Source organism: Sus scrofa, unplaced genomic scaffold, assembly GCF_000003025.6.
Source record: "Sus scrofa isolate TJ Tabasco breed Duroc unplaced genomic scaffold, Sscrofa11.1 Contig53, whole genome shotgun sequence".
NCBI classification, from domain to species: Eukaryota; Metazoa; Chordata; class Mammalia; order Artiodactyla; family Suidae; genus Sus; species Sus scrofa.
Window position 1 is genome coordinate 586,913 of NW_018085237.1, and position 18,863 is coordinate 605,775.

An 18,863-nucleotide genomic window follows, 5' to 3' on the forward strand; every position below is an offset into this window, starting at 1 on the left:
ATCCTTCAGTCAGCTTGAGAAGCCCCAGGGCAAACAACAACCCAGGTGGGATCACAGCCCCACTCCTCAGTAAACAGGCTGCCTAAAGACCCCTCAGGCACACAGCTGCCTCTAATCCCATCCATAGACAAAACCCCACCCACCAGAGGGATTAGAATCTGCTCCACCTACCATGGGAAAGCATCAGCCCCTCCCATGAGAAAGCCTACAGCAAGCCCCCATACAGACTTCAGTTACAAGGGGGGCAGATGCCCGAAGTAAGAGAGGCTACAACTCTATTATCTGTAAAAAAAGGTCACCACACAAAAAACCTATAAAAATGAAAGGACGGAGAACTATAATTCCGATGAGGGAGAAAGGAAAAACCCCAGAAAATCAGCTAAGTGATGAGGAGATTCTCAGCATCCAGGAAAATATCTTTAGATTGTTGATGCTAAAGATGATGCAAGACATTGGAAATAAACTGGAGGCAAAGATGGATAACTTACAGGAAACACTGAACAAAGAGATACAAGATATAAAACTTAAGAAGAGATGCAAAATACAATAACTGAAATAAAAAATTCACTAGAAGCAGCTAACAGCAGAATACAGGAGGAAGAAAAATGAATAAGTGAGTTGGAGGAGAGATTAGTGGAAATTATGGATGGAGAACAGAAAAGAGAAAGAAGATTGACAACAAATGAAGAGAGTCTCAGAGAACTCTGGGGCAACGTTAAGCGCACCAACATCTGTATTACAGGGGTGCCAGGAGGAGAAGAGAGAGAGAAGAGGGCAGAAAAAATATTCCAAGAGATAATAGCCGAAAACTTCCCTAACATGGGAAAGAAACTACTCACTCAAATCCAGGAAGCACAACTAGTACCATATAAAATAAACCCAAGGAGGAATACACTGAGACACATATTAATCAAACTGACCAAAATTAAAGACGAAGAAAATCTTGTCTTTACAACAAATACTAAAGGAACTTCTCTAGGCAGAAAAGAAAAGGCAGCAGCAGGAAACAAAAATTCCACAAATGACAAGGTTCACCAGTAAAGGTATATATACAGTAAAGATAGGAAATCGTCCATGCACAATTATACCACCAAAATCAGAAATCATGAGAAGAGGTGGGTACCAATGCAGCATACTGGAGATGAACTTGCAATTAGGAGAACAACTTGAAACAATCTCATATACATATAGACTCTTATATCAAAACTTCAGAATAACTGCAGACCAAATATCTACAATTGATACACAAACTAGGAATCTCTGGAAAAGAAATATATGTCATAGTAAATAAGTGTATAATCCACCATGAAAGGGGTCATTTGACATCATTCTTGGAATGCTGAAGTCTTCTTACATCTGATTCTGATTTCCTCTCCATCAAACAATTTATGATAATTATAGTTAAATAATGCAACTGTATGATTAAATAATACAGTTATACAACTGTATTATTAAAAACCATTTCTCTCCATGGTACAATGTAAGGTCTATAATGTCTCATTTATCACATCACCTAGAATGGTGTAATGCCTATATTGAAGAATCAATAAAATGTATCAAATTGTGAGGACATATTTATATAATTACACTGTTTTTTAACCAATTTATGCATTTTATATTTTACTTATTTTTGTTATTCTTACCAGCTAAATTATTCATTTTATTATGCTATATAAAATATTTAATGGTATATAAGGCTTTCTTCTTTGTGAAATTTAGTTGCATAATATACATGATTTTAATATAATGCTAATTTTTAAAGAAAAATTGAAATGTAATAGATAATACTAAATACTAAAAATGAAAGCCATACAAAATGGGATAAAGTATAGCATAAATTTCCTTTTTGTTTCAGCATATTTCCCACTCCATTTCTCCAGAGGGAGTCACTTAATCTGTTTACTAAGATCCATGATATAATAATCTGTGTGAATGTAATTGTGTTTAAATATATGTATTTAAAAAAAAAGAAAAGAAAAAAAATGTAAGGGGACAGTTCATGGGAGAAAGGAGAATAAAGTATTCTGGGGTCTTGATAATGTTTTAGTTTATTTTTTAATTGTTATCGCTGTTTAATCTGGATTCTGCTTACACAGCTCTATTATGTTTGTAAAAATTTATTTATTATGTATATGTTAGTGAATATGTATATTATACTCCACTAATATATTTAAAATATTACAAATAAGGGGAAAGCAGATACACATATATATAATTTTTCCCTTGTGAATTTTTAAAATAATGCCATAAGCATTGTTTAAACATTTCTCCATCATGTCCTTAGCTATAAAGTCATTAAAAGACAGTGTATTAAGAGGAGAACATTAGGGGGTGCAAGAAAAACTAAAATGCCTGTCCTACAGATACAGTGTTTTGATTCCAGATCTCTGGTTTGTGGTAAAGACTTAATGGAGAGAAACTGGAAAAATATCTAACCTACCTTTATTTGTATACAAATAGAAAGATCTCCTAAATAATTCCCAGATATCTCACGGGCTTTGTCTGAAACTTTAAAAGCCTTCAGGCATCATTAACAAATTGTGTTCTTTCTCCACAGGGGGAGTCTCATAGGAGTAAAGAAACCCATATATTCTTCTCATTGGGTTGTTAGGAACATACTGGGAACACACGGAGATTCCTCATTTGAGTTGGGAGTAAGCTGTACCTTTTCTGTGACACTGAATCCAGCGACTCTTCACGGCCCCACCTTCGACTTAAACCATTAGTCTCTAATGCCCCACCTTGGTGATTCAGCCATAGCTTTACCAATCTGCTTTGATAACAGCATTTGCTGGGCTAGTACAGTGTTCTAACCATCTTTATGATGATGCTTGCTGAAAGCTAGACATTTACTGTGAGGTAGTAAGATGTACTCTTTGAATAATAAAAAATAAACACACAATCTCTGGGAAGGGAGTTAGTATTAAGAAATCTCACCCTTAAGACCTTAAGCTTTTCATGATTCTCTTCTTTCAATTGGACCCTTAATCAAGGTGTCAAATATGATATTGCCATTGGATTTTTTTAGAATTTTTAACACCAAATTGTAACAGATTTCCAGAGGGTTTTCCAGCTACCTCCAAATTAAAGGGATTATTTCAGTGTGTTTATAGTTCTTGCAATTCCCCTGCTTCAAATATGCCATGTGTTTTCCAGATTTACCAATATCATTGAAAGGATCAGTGTCATTGGAAAGTTGCCACCTTTTGTTGGAGGTAATATCAAAATAAAAAAATGTTTTTGTTGTTTTTTTAGGACTGCACCCGTGAGATATGGAAGTTCCCAGGCTAGGGGTTGAATCAGAACTTCAGCTGACAGCCTACACTGCAACCACAGAAGCCTGGGATCTGAGCCACATCTGCAACCTATACCACAGCTCATGGCAATGCCGGATCTTTAACCCAATGAGCAGAGCCAGGGAAGGAAAGTGCATCCTCATGGATACTAGTCTGGTTCACTGGGCCAGGACAGGAACTCCTCTAAGTTAAATATTAAGGCATCTATTTGACTATATAGTGACTTCATCCCACCACAAGATCTGATTAGTAAGAAGACTGCTTCTCCCTCCTACCTACACATCTTTGATGCCATCAAATTGTCCCATGAATGGCAAAATGCGCATCTAATGGAGACTGAAACAAAATTAAAATCTGTACAGGAGTTCCCTGGTGTTGCAGTGGGTTAAGACTGTGTTGACACTCTAGCAGCTGGAGTTGCTGCTGTGGTGTGGCTTCCATCCCTGGTCTGGGAACTTCCACATGCTGCAGGCATGACCACAAATATCTGTACAAATACAAATTTAGGCAAAGGTCAGTCTTTGCAAAATTATAAAGCGGAAATATGTATTCTGCCTCAAATTAAGGTGTCATTCTCATTTCTCATTGATTTAGTAGCTCCTATTAAAAACTCTATGCTTGTCAAAAATGACTTTGGTGTTAAAAAAAATGTATGAATTGAAATGCGTATATATATATATTTTTTTTTTTGCTTATTTATTTATTTATTTATTTAGGGCCTCACATGCAGCACATGGAAGCTCCCAGGCTAGAGGTCAAATCAGAGCTATAGCTGCCAGCCTACACCACAGCAACAGTTGGAACTGAGCTGCATCTATGACTTACACCACAGCTTACAGCAATATCGGATCCTTAATCCACTGAATGAGGCCTGGGATCGAATTTGCATCCTCATGGATACTAGTTGGGTTCATTACGACTGAGCCGTAATGGGAACTATGGAACGTGTATGTATATGTGTATATATATATATTTTTTCGAAATGTATATTTTTGATCACTCATTATAGAATACCTTTATTGTTACTTATTTTAGTGTTGAAAGGTATACTTGGGGGTGGAGGGGGTGCTGGGAATGATTCCATTTCTCTAACCTCTGGACTTACGATATTTTTATAGCGAAGGTCAATGTTAACTCTTGTCCATTGTATTTTGTACATGTTTTGAGAGTCTTCAGAGGAAAAAAAAAGATTTAAAAGTTCAGAACTGCAATTCTCATCATGGTTCAGTGGTAACAAACCCGACAAATATCCACAAGGACACGGGTTCAATCGCTGTCCTCACTCAGTGGGTTAAGGATCTGGTGTTGCCTTGAGCTGTGGTATAAGTCACAGAAGCAGACTGGATCCCTAGAGGCTGTGGCTGTGTTGTATGCCGGCAGTTCCAGCTCTGATTCAACCCCTGTCCTGGAAACTTCCACATGCCATGGGTGCATCCCTAAAACTGATCAAAAAAAAAATTCAGAACTAAGTCATCTTCAATAATCATATAAAATAATGTAAATATAAGTAGAATTTAAAAAATGTTTAATGCTGGAGTTCCCATTATGGCTCAGATTAAACAAATCCTACTAGTGTCCGTGAGGACTCAGGTTCGATCCCTGGCCTTGCTTGGTGGGTTAAGGTTCCAGCATTGCTGTGGCTGTGGTTGCAGACATGGAATGGATCCTGTATTTCTGTGGCTGTGGAAAAGACCAGCAGCTACAGCTCTGATTTGACCCCTAGCCTGGGAACTTCCATATGCTGCAAGTGTGGCCCTAAAAAGACAAAGGACAAGTTAAACAAATAAATAAATAAATTTTAAAACATAAAAAATGTTTAATGATAAGGATGGTGAGAAAATATTTCATGATGTTTCTCACATACAAGGAGACTAGCATTTATTCACACAGATTTAGAAAACAACACACTTTTTAACCTCATTTATTCAGTTAGGTGAGATCCATAATGCTTTCTCTACATATTGAAATCTGCCCCTAAAAGTATTGTCTCTTGATAATTAATTTCGTGTTCCTGAACAAGCCACAATAACTTGCTTTCTATCTCTGTGGATTTTCTATTTGGGGTATTTCATAGGATGGAGTTGTACAATATGTACAATATGCAGCCTTTCGTGTCTAGCTTCTTTCACTTGGCATAATGTTTCAAAGACTCACCACTGTTGTAGCATATATCAATACTTCTTTCCCTTTATGGCTTTTTAACATTGTATTTTATGGATATTCCACACTTGTTACCCATTCATCAGTGGATAGATGTTTATATTGTTTCTACCTTTTGACTATTACAAAAAAAATGCTCCTGTGAACACTTATGTACAAGGTTGTGTATGGACATTCAAGCTTTTTAATACTTGGAGGTTATATCTTAGAGTGGAAATGCTGGATTATAATGGTAATTCTATGATTAATTTACAGAGTAACCATCAAATTGTTTTCATAGTGGCTATACCATTTTATATTCCCTAAAAAATAGATCAAAGTTCTAATCACGCCACAATTTTACCAGCATTTGTACTTTTACTTTTTTCATAGCCACCCTAGGGGGTGTGAAGTGATACTTCACTGAGGTTTTGGTTTGCATTTCCTTAGTGACTAATGATGTAGAACATATTTTCATGAGCTTATTGGCCTTTTATTATCTTCTGTGAGAAATTTTTATTCATGTTCTTTGCCTGTTTTTAATTTGGGTTGTCTTTTTGTTGTATTACATCTTTACCAGATATATGGTTTTTACGTTTTCCATTGGGTGGGTCACATTTTTAATTCTTTGAGAATGTCCTTTGATGAACAAAATTTTATTTTTAATTTTGATAAAGTCTAATGTATCTATTTTGACTTCTATTGTTCATGCTTTTTGGTGTCATATCTAAGAAACCTTGTCAAGAGCTTATTTGACCTGGGAGAGAAAGATCTGAGCTTCCAGGTGCTGGTGTAGCCAATTCCATCAACAGCCATAAACAAAAAAATTAAGATTTTAATCACTTATAACAATGGTAATCTCATAATATCTTATGACAGTTAATAATTATTTTTTGTATTTATTCTCAGCTTGTGTTTCCCAAATGGTCTGGGTGGACAAATACAATCTGACCCTGTTGAATAAATTCATCCTAATGGGAATCATGGACATCCCTAAGCTGAAGGCTCCACTGTTTGGACTCTTCCTCATTGTTTACCTGATCTCAGTGATGGGTAACCTGGGCTTGAGCATCCTCATCAAGATAGACCATAGGCTACAAACACTCATGTACTTTTTCCTCAGACATCTGGCTTTCACTGATTTTGGTTACTCAACAGCTGTGGGACCCAAAATGCTAGCAAATTTTGCTGTAGATAAACCTACAATATCTTATCATTGGTGTGCTACTCAACTCATGTTCTTCAGTATGTTTATCACTAGTGAAATTTTCATTCTGTCAGCAATGGCCTATGACCGCTATATGGCCATCTGTCACCCTCTGCTCTACATGGGCCTCACGTCACCAAGATTATGTCAGGTACTAGTGACAATCCCCTACCTATACAGCCTCTTTTTGTCCTTGCTGACCATCATAAAAATTTTCTGTTCATCATTTTGTGGCTATTATGTCATTAGGCATTTCTACTGTGATAGTCTGCCTTTGATAGCTTTGCTCTGCTCAGATACACAGGAAATTAAATTGATAATTCTGATCTTTTCAGCTTTTAATTTGCTGTCATCTGTTCTGATAGTCCTTGGGTCCTATATTTTTATCCTTGCCACCATTCTCAGGATGAATTCTGCAGAAAGAAGGCTCAAGGCTTTCTCCACGTGTGGATCTCATTTGACAGTGATAGTCATATTCTATGGGACTCTATTCTTTATGTATGTGAAGCCCAATTCCAGTGATTCCTTTGATGTTGATCAAGTGGCCTCCTTATTTTATACTTTAGTGATACCCATGCTGAATCCTATGATCTACAGTTGGAGGAACAAAGAGGTAAAAAATGCACTACCTAGAGCCTGGAGAATGTGTGCAAATATTCTTTTTAAAACTCACTGTAGGATACACTAACAATAAAGCATGTATTAATCAAGGTATACTATCACTGGGATTGTTTTAGCCCTATGGGATTAACAAGAATCAATGTATGATAAATATAGAAATAAAATGTCTCACTATTTTAAACCAAAATCTATCACTAAGATATGGCTAATTCCTGCTCATATTTCAGATGTTTACCCACATCTAGTTTCATGTCCAGATAAGCTTCCATTCCTACCTATTTTCAGATGTAGCTTATTTGCATGTCTCCTACATTAAATTTTTCTTTCCTTCTTTTTCTTTTTCTTTTGTCTTTTTAGGTCCTCACATGTGGCTTATGGAAGTTCCCAGGCTAGGGGTCGAATTGGACTACAGCTGCTGGCCTACACACAGCCACAGCAACGCTGAATCTGAGCCACTTCTGTGACCTACGCCACAGCTCAAAGCAACACCATATCCTTAAACTCACTGAGCAAAGCCAAGGATTGAACCCACATCCTCATGGATACTAATCATTTATTTCTGCTGAGCCACAAGGGGAACTCCAAATATTTATTTTTATAAAGCCAGGGAATACATATTACATTAACAGCTTTATCTGTAGTAAAAGCACAGTAAAAGGCACAAAATAGAATGCTTGATAAATGTTGCATAAAAAGAATGTATATATCTGTATGACTGGGTCACTTTGCAGTACAGCAGAAATTGGCACAACAGTGTAAATCAAATATACTTTAATAAAAAGAAGGAAGGAAATGATGTCTTCCAGGGAAAAAAATATGTTTACAACATAAATGGATTTATTCAAGAAAATAGACAGGCATTGTTATTTTAACAACCAAAAATTCCCTCTGTGGGGCTTAGAGAAAATTCAGAAAATAAGAAGAATGAGAAGGGAGCCATAAAGTATTGAGGTTGATGGTATTGAGCAATATGAGAATTAAAAAGAGTAAGTATCCAAGATGGAGTTTAAATTTTTCTGGGAGTTGTCAGGGAGCTTTCTGTTAAGAATGATGTTTAAATAAACACTTGTGAAGTTGAGTGAGTGGAATAAGTGTATATCTAGGAGACTGTTCAGGGGAGAGATAACTGTCAATACAAATGTTTTTAAATGACAACAGGACTCTTGTGCTGAAGAACATCAGACTCAAAGGACAGGATGTTAGGTCCATAAAATGTTCTTAGGAAATAAAAGAGAGGATGATCTTTGGTTAAATGACAGTTATGACTGCTATGCAAATAACTGTAGGATGCTAAGATTTGGAAATGGAAAGTCCTAAGGGGGATTAATGTGATACTTATGGGAGAAAACAGGAGCTTAAGCCAGGATCAGAACTGTCAGAGGAAGAGAAGTGATTATATTTTTGACATTTTTTAAAATAAAATTTCGATAGTATACCTCATTTTCTGTGAAGATATAAAAGGCATTTAAAAAGATGAATAATGTTAAAATAATGGGAAGCCTAGTGGCAGCATTCTCCCTCAAGCATGTTAGATACCCTTTTCTGCCTTCAACTAATATGAGTAATAGAAACTGGATTTGTCCTCCCATTAAAATAAGAGGGGGAAAAAAAAAGCAAAGACAAGACAAGATATATGAAAGAACAGTTTTCAAAATCTTGACTTCAGGAAACCAAGGATAGTTTTCCTAGCAGATGAGGAAAAAATGAGGTAAATACTGAAGTCCTCGTAGACAAAAGTTTGCCTCCAGACTGAAATATAAAAACTTTACCTGTTTCTTATTTTTGTCCTCAAGACTGCAGTATCAACTCCACAGTGCCAGTATCCCCACAGATGTCTGCCTTATCCATCCAAACCACCCCAAGAGCCAATTCCTAAATCTCCATCTGTCTCTCTGTCTCTCTCTCTCTGTCTCTCTTTGTCTTTTATATATATAGAAAAGAGAAATTACATGTAAGTCATTACATCATAAGGGTTCATTGTGGCTTAATGTGCAGACTTAACATCCCAGAATCATATATATTTCTGTTTATAATTTGTATTTTATTTTCCCAGAATGATATTGTGTAATATAATGATTTTAAAGTTTTCTTTTTCTGTAGAGCATCTCTTTAAACTAAGAAAATGTTTATTAGACTTCATTTCATAAAGCCAGTTCCAGTTACATCACTTGCTCTCATTTTGCTCAATTTCCTTATACTATCTGAGGTCCTTCCATGACAAGATGTACCTTACATGTTACAAAGTACCTAGTAATGTCTGTTTTAATGAAAATACACTTGGAGAGGAGAAAATACTTTAAGTCTGAGGTAATTAAATATCACATATTTTTAAGCTCTAACTTAAAGCTAGGGCACATTGATGGTCCCGGTTGTAGTAATGAGTCATGGTGGGAGCCCAGGGGGTCTGTTACCTGGATAACACAGTAATCAATCTATTCAGAAGTTAAGTTACATAAAAAAATGCATATGTATACATGAAAAGATGACTCATTTCAAGTAACATATTGTCTTCATGAAGAAATTAAAAATAAACATATACAAAATTTTCTATGTATTTGATATTTGAGAGACATTTTCAGGTACCATAAATACATATATATGCTTAATTCACATTTATCTTACCAACACTCCTACAAAAAAACAGTTGATTTTGCCGATATGTGTAAAGACATGATAACTTGTATTTGTCCTACGTGCTCCTTTGTATATACAAAAAGTATAATTATAGGAGCGATTATATCAACCTATGTACTTTTCATAGGATATTTCCCTGTATAGACAAATTAAGTGTACTATGATCTGCTAAAATTTCTTTTTTTTTTTTGGTCTTCTTGTCTCTCTTTAGGGCCGCACCTGTGGCATATGGAGGTTCTCAGGTTATGGGTCAAATGCGAGCTGTTGCTGCCAGCCTACGCCACAGACACAGAAATGCCAGATCCAAGCCATGTCTGTGACCTACACCACAGTTCACGGCAACACTGGAACCTTAACCCACAGAGCGAGGCCAGGGATCGAACCCACAAACTCATGGTTACTAGTAGGATTTGTTTCTGCTGCGCCAGGACAGGAAGTCCAAAATTTCATTTTTTTACACCTCTATCTAATATGGTTTAAGTGCATTAAGCCTTTTGTGCGGTACTGCCTACAGACACAAGGGCTTTCAGATGAGTGTGTTTTAAATCAGGGGCTTCTAAATGTTCCCACACATAATTGGAATTTGGATTTTAATTTTTATGATGTGATTAGAATGTGCATTATGAGATTTTTAATTTTCTAAATTTTATTATGTGATTCTCATTTTATAAAAGAGGATACAATAGTGTACCTTCACCTATAAAACAACATTTACAATTTATGACACTATTTTTATTTATTTATTTATTTTATTTTTTTTTGGTCTTTTTGCTATTTCTTGGGCTGCTCCCATGGCATATGGAGGTTCCCAGCCTAGGGGTCCAATCAGAGCTGTAGCCACTGGCCTACACCAGAGCCACAGCAACGTGGGATCCGAGCCGTGTCTGCAACCTACACCACAGCTCACGGCAATGCCAGATCCCCAACCCACTGAGCAAGGGCAGGGATCAAACCCGCAAACTCCTGGTTCCTAGTTGGATTCGTTAATCACTGCACCATGATGGGAACTCTGACACTATTTTTAGACATGCTTCCTTCATTGACATTTTTATTAATCCATATCTATATCTGAATACATTTCAATCAGAGTTTGCAAATCTTGGCCATTTGGTTTTGGAGCTGTATAATTCTTTGTAGTTGTGAGTTGCCCTAATAAATTATAATCACCAGCCTCACTGGACTCTAACCACCTCCAGAGGTGACAACCAAAATACCTCCAAACATTATTGAATACTCTTTAGGGGATTAATCTCCCCCAGGGGAAAGCTACAACTCTCTCTCTTTCCCAAATATATTTTTATCTCTCTTTTTTATTTGTATATTTTTATTTTTTATTTACAGGAGATGGTGATTTTTTTCATTGTGCTTAAAAATATATTTAGATTTGCATATTTTTTGTCCGCTGATTTTATACATGATGCTATTGACTATGCTGACCAGGTTTCCTTATAAATCTTGATGGGAAAACACAATGGAATGGTGCTGAGTGAATTCATCCTCATGGGAATCACAGACCACCCTGAGCTGCAGACTCCATTATTTGGGCTGTTCCTGCTCAACTATGTGATCTCAGGGGTGGGCAATTTGGGCATGGTAATCCTCACCAAGGTGGATGCCAGCCTCCAAACACCCATGTACTTCTTTCTCAGACACCTGTCTCTTACAGATTTTGGTTATTCCACAACTGTTAGTTGTGGACCCAAGATGCTAGTAAGTTTTGTCGTGGATGAAAATAAAATCCCCTATTATTTTGTGCCACACAGCTGGCTTTTTTCATCATGTTCTTTATCAGTGAACTTTTCATTCTGTCGGCAATGGCCTAAGACCGCTACGTGGCCATTGGTCACCCTCTGCTCTACACTGTCATAATGTCACCAAGGTTGTGTTGTGTACTAGTGGTGATCCCTTATAACTATAGTGTCATTTTGTCTTCTCTGAACATCCTAAAAATTTTAACTTCATTGTTCTGTGACTCTAATGTCATTAGGCATTTCTACTGCAGCAGTCTGTCCTTGATAGCTTTGCTATGCTCAGACACACAGGAAATTCGACTGATAATTCTGATGTTTTCTACTTTTAATCTGGTGTCCTCTCTTTTGATAGTCGTTGTGTTCTACACTCTGATCCTTGTCATCATCCTTAGGATGAACTCTGCAGAAAGCAGGAACAAGGCTCTCTCCACCTTTGGCTCTCACCTGACAGTGATACCTGTATTCTATGGGACTCTCTTCTTTATGTATGTGCAGCCCAAATCCAGTGAGTCCTTTGATACTGATAAAGTGGCCTCTTTATTTTATACTCTTGTAATACCCATGCTGAATCCTATGATCTACAGTTTAAGAAAAAAAGAGGTGAAAAATGCTGTATGCAGAACTTGGAATATGTGTGCAAATGTTCTGCTTAAAATTCACTGTAGGGTATACTAACGATCAATACCATATTTTCCAAGGTTATTATAACTAACATTGTTTTAGCCTTGTACATCTTCATAGGATGGACAAGAATCAATGTGACATTAACAATGAAACAAAGAAATATATCCATTATTTTCAAGCTAAAATTGATCACTGACAGATTGCTAATTCAACCTCATACTTCAGATGTTAACGTATTTACTTTCAGGTACAAATTAGGTGTCATTCCCACATGCAGTCGAAAGTACCCAGTTTTTATGTCTTCTGCAATAAACATTTATTTCCATAAAGCCAGAGACTCTGCTTATTACATTCATAATTTCATCTATGTCTTCTAGCACAGTGAAAGGCACAAAAAACTGCCTGATATATATTATGTAAATGGATTCATTCAAGGAAATAAACATATATTATTGAGTTTAACAACCAAAATTCCTCTCTTTTTAAGACTAACAGAAAGTACAGACAATAGGCAAATAAATATTGGGCTCTAAAGTATGATATTGAACATTATGATAATGCAATTGAGCATGATCAAATAGATACTCACATAAAAGTCCAATTAAATTTACATGAGGTACATAAGCAATTCAAAGAAAGAGTGCCCATTTAACAAATTGTGCTAGAACAATTAATTCATTGTCCACAGGAAAAGAAAGAAGACATAAAGGAAAGAAAAAAAGAAAGAGAAAGAGAGGAGAGAGGGAAGGAGGGAGTAAGGAAGGAAGGGAAGAAGGAAGAATGCTGAACTAAAATTAGTACAAAAATTAACTCACAATGAAACATGACAAATATAAAATGTGCAACTAAAATTTTAGAGCAAAACGTAAGAGAATATTCACTTAAAGGACCTAATTCTAGGTGAAAAGTCCATCAATATGACATAAAAAGATTCATAAAAATAAAAAAATTCTTAAATAGGACTTTTTTATTTTTTATTTTTATTTTTTGTGTCTTTAGGGCTGCACCAGCAGCATATGGAGTTTACCAGGCCAAGGGTCAATTCAGAGCTACATCTGCCGGCCTACACTACAGTCACAGTAACACCAGATCTGAGTCACATCTGCAACCTATACCACAGCCCAAGACAATACTGGATCCTTAACCCACTGAGCAAGGCCAGGAATCAACCCAGCATCCTCATGGATACTAGTCAGATATGCTTCCTCTGAGCATGATGGGAACTCCATAAATTAGACTTTCAATGAAGTATAGGTTTAGAAAGTCACCTTAGAGAACTGAGGATGATGTTTTGAGCTCAAACAATCACCTTTGTACAGAAGTTGATAGAACGCTATCTGTAATAGGTGAAAGTTGGAAACAACTCAAATATATTTCAGAGTGAATAACTGAACAAACTGTATGATCAATATCATGGAATAATAATGAACATAGTAATAAACTAATGATAAAGCACTAATAACTGATACATGAAAAAACATGATGAACCTCATGAAAATTACTGTGCAAAAGGTTACAAACGGTATTTCCTCATAAAATGTTTTTCAGAGATAAAATTATTGGGATGAAAAACAGATTTGTGGTTGAATAGGTTTAAAATTAAGGATTAAAGAAGGAAAGGGGCTCAGGTTATAAAGGAATGTCATAAGAAATATTTGTGGTGGTGAAATAGGTTGGTATGTTGACTTTTGTGGTAGTTATACAAATGTACACGTATGATGAAGTTGCATAATATGATATAAATACACAAAGGCATAGCTGCAGTACTGGTGAAATCTGAACAAAGTCAGTGGATTATATCAGTGTTGATGTGGTTGGGATATTGTAAAATATTTATGTAAGTTGTAACCACTAGAAAAACTAAGGACACTGGAACTCTCTGTTCTCTCTTTTGAAGTTTCTTATAACTTTATACTTACTTCAACATAAAATTTAAAAAAAAATCAAGTCTAGAGCTTCCCAGGAGAGCATGGGGTAAGGAAAGGGTAGAAAGTAAGTACTACCTGGACATTAAGATAATTTAGGGGTGATAGATAATGTTCATTATCTAGAAAGTTTTCATTCTTTCTCAGGTGCATATGTATGTTAAAAACCTAAAGTCTTACACTTTATATATGTCCGGTTCATTGAATTCAATGACACCTCAAAAAGGTGATCATTTACTCCTAAACAAGCCAAAAATCAAAGCATAAACAAGGGGGAGATACACCTTATAAAAATAAGACTTACCAAGAGAGAATATGATTTAGGTACCAGTCAGAGAGGTGATGATCCAGGAAACCTCATATATGATGGGTGAAAAAGTGTAGTTGTACAACCAATCTGAAATAGTTCACAAAAGAGTATTATCCATGTTATTATCAGGAGATCTCTCTACTATGTGAGTGGCTGAGCATGGAAATATGTATAGGAGGAAGTATAGATTTGTCTATTTCTTTATCTATACAGGAACACTCACAGAGGTGGATATGTGATATGTGTATCATGGAGAATTTGTTCACAACCTATTAATGTGGCAAAGTCAAGGCTTTTCATTAGGTTGTAGTAGAGTTAGTGATAGCTGAGGATGGAGAAAAACAAAATACTAAGGAAGAAAAGATCCCTTAATTTTAAATGTATTTTGACAGTAATGAATAAAAAAGCAGAGAAAAATAGTCACGATGTGGTATATCACAAATAGTGAAACAATTTTACAGCTCAATAGTGTACAAGAACAGTAAAATATATGCATATAAACATTGCCTTGTTGCAGAATATATCATGTAAGACATATATGAACTAGAGCAGAATCTGTGAATGTACAAGAAGAACTGGAGCAGGTACTGGACCTGATGGGGAAAAAATATTGAAACTTAATGAAGGTAAATATAATGAAAGAGAAATCTGAAATAAAAAGATGATGGTTCTGTGTGAAATGAGAATGAGAAATAGGAGTCACTAATTCCTCACCCAAGAGTTAAAAAAAGAAACAGAGAAGGAATCAGGATCTTTTCTAGATGCAACATATTACTCTGTTGGTGCATTTAAATATTTTCAATAATGCAATAAGACAGATTAAACCCGTTTCTATTGTGTCACCCACTTGAGGAGACCATGGCGGAGTTAGAGGAACACTGACACACTTGTTGTACAGATGAAATATATTACTTCAGATACCTAGATGGTTATATTTGACTATATCAGAAGACCAGTCTGTAAGAAACTAATCAACAGTAAAAGCTGGAATGAAACACACACAAGTAAACCTAACTCATTGGTGAATATAATTGTTTTGAACTGCTAATAAACACATTCCATCCCTTGTTTCTGTGAAGATTTCAATGCTTTGGAGACATTAAGGAAATTGTCTGGTATCTCCTAAGGAGGCCTCAGAGGGTGGAAAATAACCCATAAATAGTTCTCACTGTGCATGTCATGAAGCACATGGGGAAGCTGAGACAGACATTTTATGACAGGTAAATGGAATATTTCATGCAGTGTTGTACTGTACCAATATCCAGATGTTTTGGTGATTTTCAATGTAGTATTTCTTCTATGACAAAACATAGTAAAACATGAGAATTTCAGGTTCATTTCCATGAGCATCCTGCTATTGGTAATTCATCAACGTATCAGTATGGAGTTCCCTGGTGGCTTACTGGGTTAAGGATCTGGCGGCATCTCTGCTGTGGCGCGGGTTGAATGCCTGTCCTGGATGCTGCTGCTGCAGGTGTGGAAAAAAAAAAAGAAAGAAAAGAGGGAGAATAGGACTGTTCCTCTTTTCTTTGAGATTAATTATTCAAATATTTTCACAAATGCTAATGACGACTTTGGAAATGGCAGTGCCAAATTTTATGTAATATTTGTGTTTTCTACAAATACTTAATCACATCAATAAGAAGGGACAAAATTGAGAGGGAAGACGCTAACTAAAGAGTCAGGAATAAAAAAAGAAAAGTTATGGCAGAATTATGAAGATGCTGCCCGTGGTCAATTTCTAACTTAATGTTTTTCCAAATTCTTAGCCAGTTAGTGACTTTAAGATCTTCTTATTACCTTCTCACAAATATTGTATACTTAGTGAACATTAAATCAATGTATACTTGTGAATTTTTGTGATCTCTTGATGAATGAAAAGGGGGTTTCTATCTTGCACTGAGATGCGAAAAGCGATTTTTGGAGGCTAGGGATTTTGAGTACCCAGTGTTATTGGTACAATATACAGTATGTTTTGTGTCCAGTGAAAAATATTAGTGGATAATAAGCTATGAAAAAGGTAACCTAATGCCTTCCTCACAACTCAGAAACCGGTAAGAAACAGTTCTTCAATCCTCCATTATCTTATGGAAAAATCAGCACTTACCAATGTAATTTCTTTTCTGCAGCACGGTTGCGCTATTTCATCAGTGCATCAAAACAAGATGTATATTACTCTTCCATTTATTTAAAATGTCTCTTTAGAGCTCCTGCTGTGGTGCAGTGCGTTGAGAATCTGACTACTGTGGCTCAGGTCCTTGTGGAGGTGCTGATATGATCCCCAGACTGGCCTGGCCCAGTGTGTTAAAGGATCTGGCGTTGCCGTGGCTGTGGCTCAGATTCAGTCCCTGATCCAGGAACTTCCATTGTCCGTGGATGTGGCCATAAAATATTTTAAATAAATTGTTTTTCCTAATTGTAGTTCAGTATTACTGACAAGAAATTTATGTACATGGGGACAAGGTAAGATCTCAGAAGCTCATAACCTTATAAATAAGGTTTATGTGACATGTATTTCCTGTAAACTTATCTATAAAGTAATATGATAAATGCATTTTTTTTTTACTTTCTTACAACTTGGAGACTCCCAGCATTGCTATTTTTTTATACTTATGACCAGTTCTATTTTTTCATTTATTATTCTCTTTTTAAGTACACAGTAACACAAATTTTTAACTACCAATTCTTTACTTTAGCCTAATATCCTCATTCTAGTCTGGTATAACTGGTGTTGTTTAAATTGATAGCTTATTAGTGATATTCATATATATCTTTATTTCACAGGATTATATTTGCCATCCTTATATGCTGTACCATAGTATGGAGGAGTTCTTTATGGCCTTAATATAGAGATAGACAACCTTTATATGTTATACAGGGAAAATAAAGATATTATATATAACATACATAGATAATAAATATGTTTCTATATTAAAATATAAAACTGTCAGAGTTCCTGTCGTGGCGCAGTGGTTAACAGATCTGACTGGGAACCATGAGGTTGCAGGTTCGATCCCTGGCCTTGCTCAGTAGATTAAGTATACAGCATTGCCTTGAGCTGTGGTGTAGGTCGCAGACACAGCTCAGATCCCACGTTGCTGTGGCTGTGGTGTAGGCTGGCAGCTAGAGCTCCGATTAGACCCCTAGCCTGGGGACCTCCATGTGCCCTGGGAGCGGCCCTAGAAAAAGGCAAAAAAAGACAAAAAAAAAAAAATTAAATAAATAAATAAATAAATATAAAATTGTCTATGGATTTTATTTTGCCAGTATCCTATTGTCATATAATTATTTTAAACCTTATTTCCTGTAAAGTAGAAAATCTCTTTATCCCCCCCAAAAAAAAATGTTTAAAAGACTTCGTTATATAAAACCAATTCCACTGACACATTTTTCTCTGAATTTGCTCCATGTTCCCATACTGGCTTAGGTTCCTCCTTGACAAAATATACTTTACCTGTTATACACACTTAGAATATACCAATTAAAATATATATAAACTTGGAGGGAAGAAATATGTTACATTTTAGGTAAATACATATTTCATATTTGAGGTAAGGCAGAAGATAAATTATCCACAAGAATTGCACAGTGATGATCCATCCTAAATTGTCCTAAATTTGAGTCATGTTTGAGGAACTGAGGTCTATTAGGTGAACATGGCAATCCATCTACTCATCATGATACCCTGCCAAAAAAAAAAATTGTCACACAAAAAGAATTTATCTATAAAGGTGTGAGGATAATCCATTTTAGGTAACATGTTTTCTCTACTAAGAAATTAAAAACAAAAACCACAGAAAAATCCTATGTAATTGATATCTGAAGGTATTTCTAGATACCATGAATCTATTGAAAGTTTTAATTCTTATCTTTCCTACAATCTTATAAGAAACAGCTATTTTAGCTGATGTGTATAAAGCGATTAAGACAGCTTACTTTTTCCAAAGTACTCCTTGGTATATACCAAAATGTAGGTATAACGGAGGTTATATAGACCTAAGTACAATTCTTGGAATGTTCCTTGTATAAAGACAAATAATATCTAATATGATCTGATAGTTTCTTTGCTTTGACACTTCTCTCCAATATTAGTCAAATGTGTTAATCATTTCATCCAGTGCTACCAACAGGAATAAGATCTTTCCAAAAAAAAATTTAAAAAGGGCTTTTATTTTAAAGCAAGGGCTTCTAAATGTTTCCATCCACAACTGGAATTTGGATTTTAAAATTTTTACAATGCAGTTAGAACATGAATTATGTCATATTATGGGATTATAATTATGTAGATATTATTACTTAAAAGACAATTAAAATTTATCTTCACCTGCTTAGGTAATTTCTTTTTATTTCTGCTAC

At 35.6% G+C, this 18,863-nt stretch overlaps 1 protein-coding gene and 1 pseudogene across 1 annotated transcript; both read left to right on the forward strand.

The window, feature by feature from the left end:
- The first annotated feature begins 6,358 nt into the window (after window positions 1-6,358).
- Window positions 6,359-7,330, forward strand: LOC100155372 (olfactory receptor 8K3-like). Its single transcript, XM_001926130.1, has one exon. It carries the CDS (start codon window positions 6,359-6,361, stop codon window positions 7,328-7,330), a length of 972 nt encoding a protein of 323 aa, XP_001926165.1.
- Window positions 7,331-11,355: 4,025 nt separating this feature from the next.
- Window positions 11,356-12,323, forward strand: LOC100520881 (annotated as a pseudogene).
- The last annotated feature ends 6,540 nt before the right edge of the window (window positions 12,324-18,863 follow it).

Excerpts from the sequence above, each read along its gene's own strand:
- LOC100155372 (XM_001926130.1), top strand. The coding sequence starts at position 6,359 with ATGGTCTGGGTGGACAAATACAATCTGACCCTGTTGAATAAATTCATC.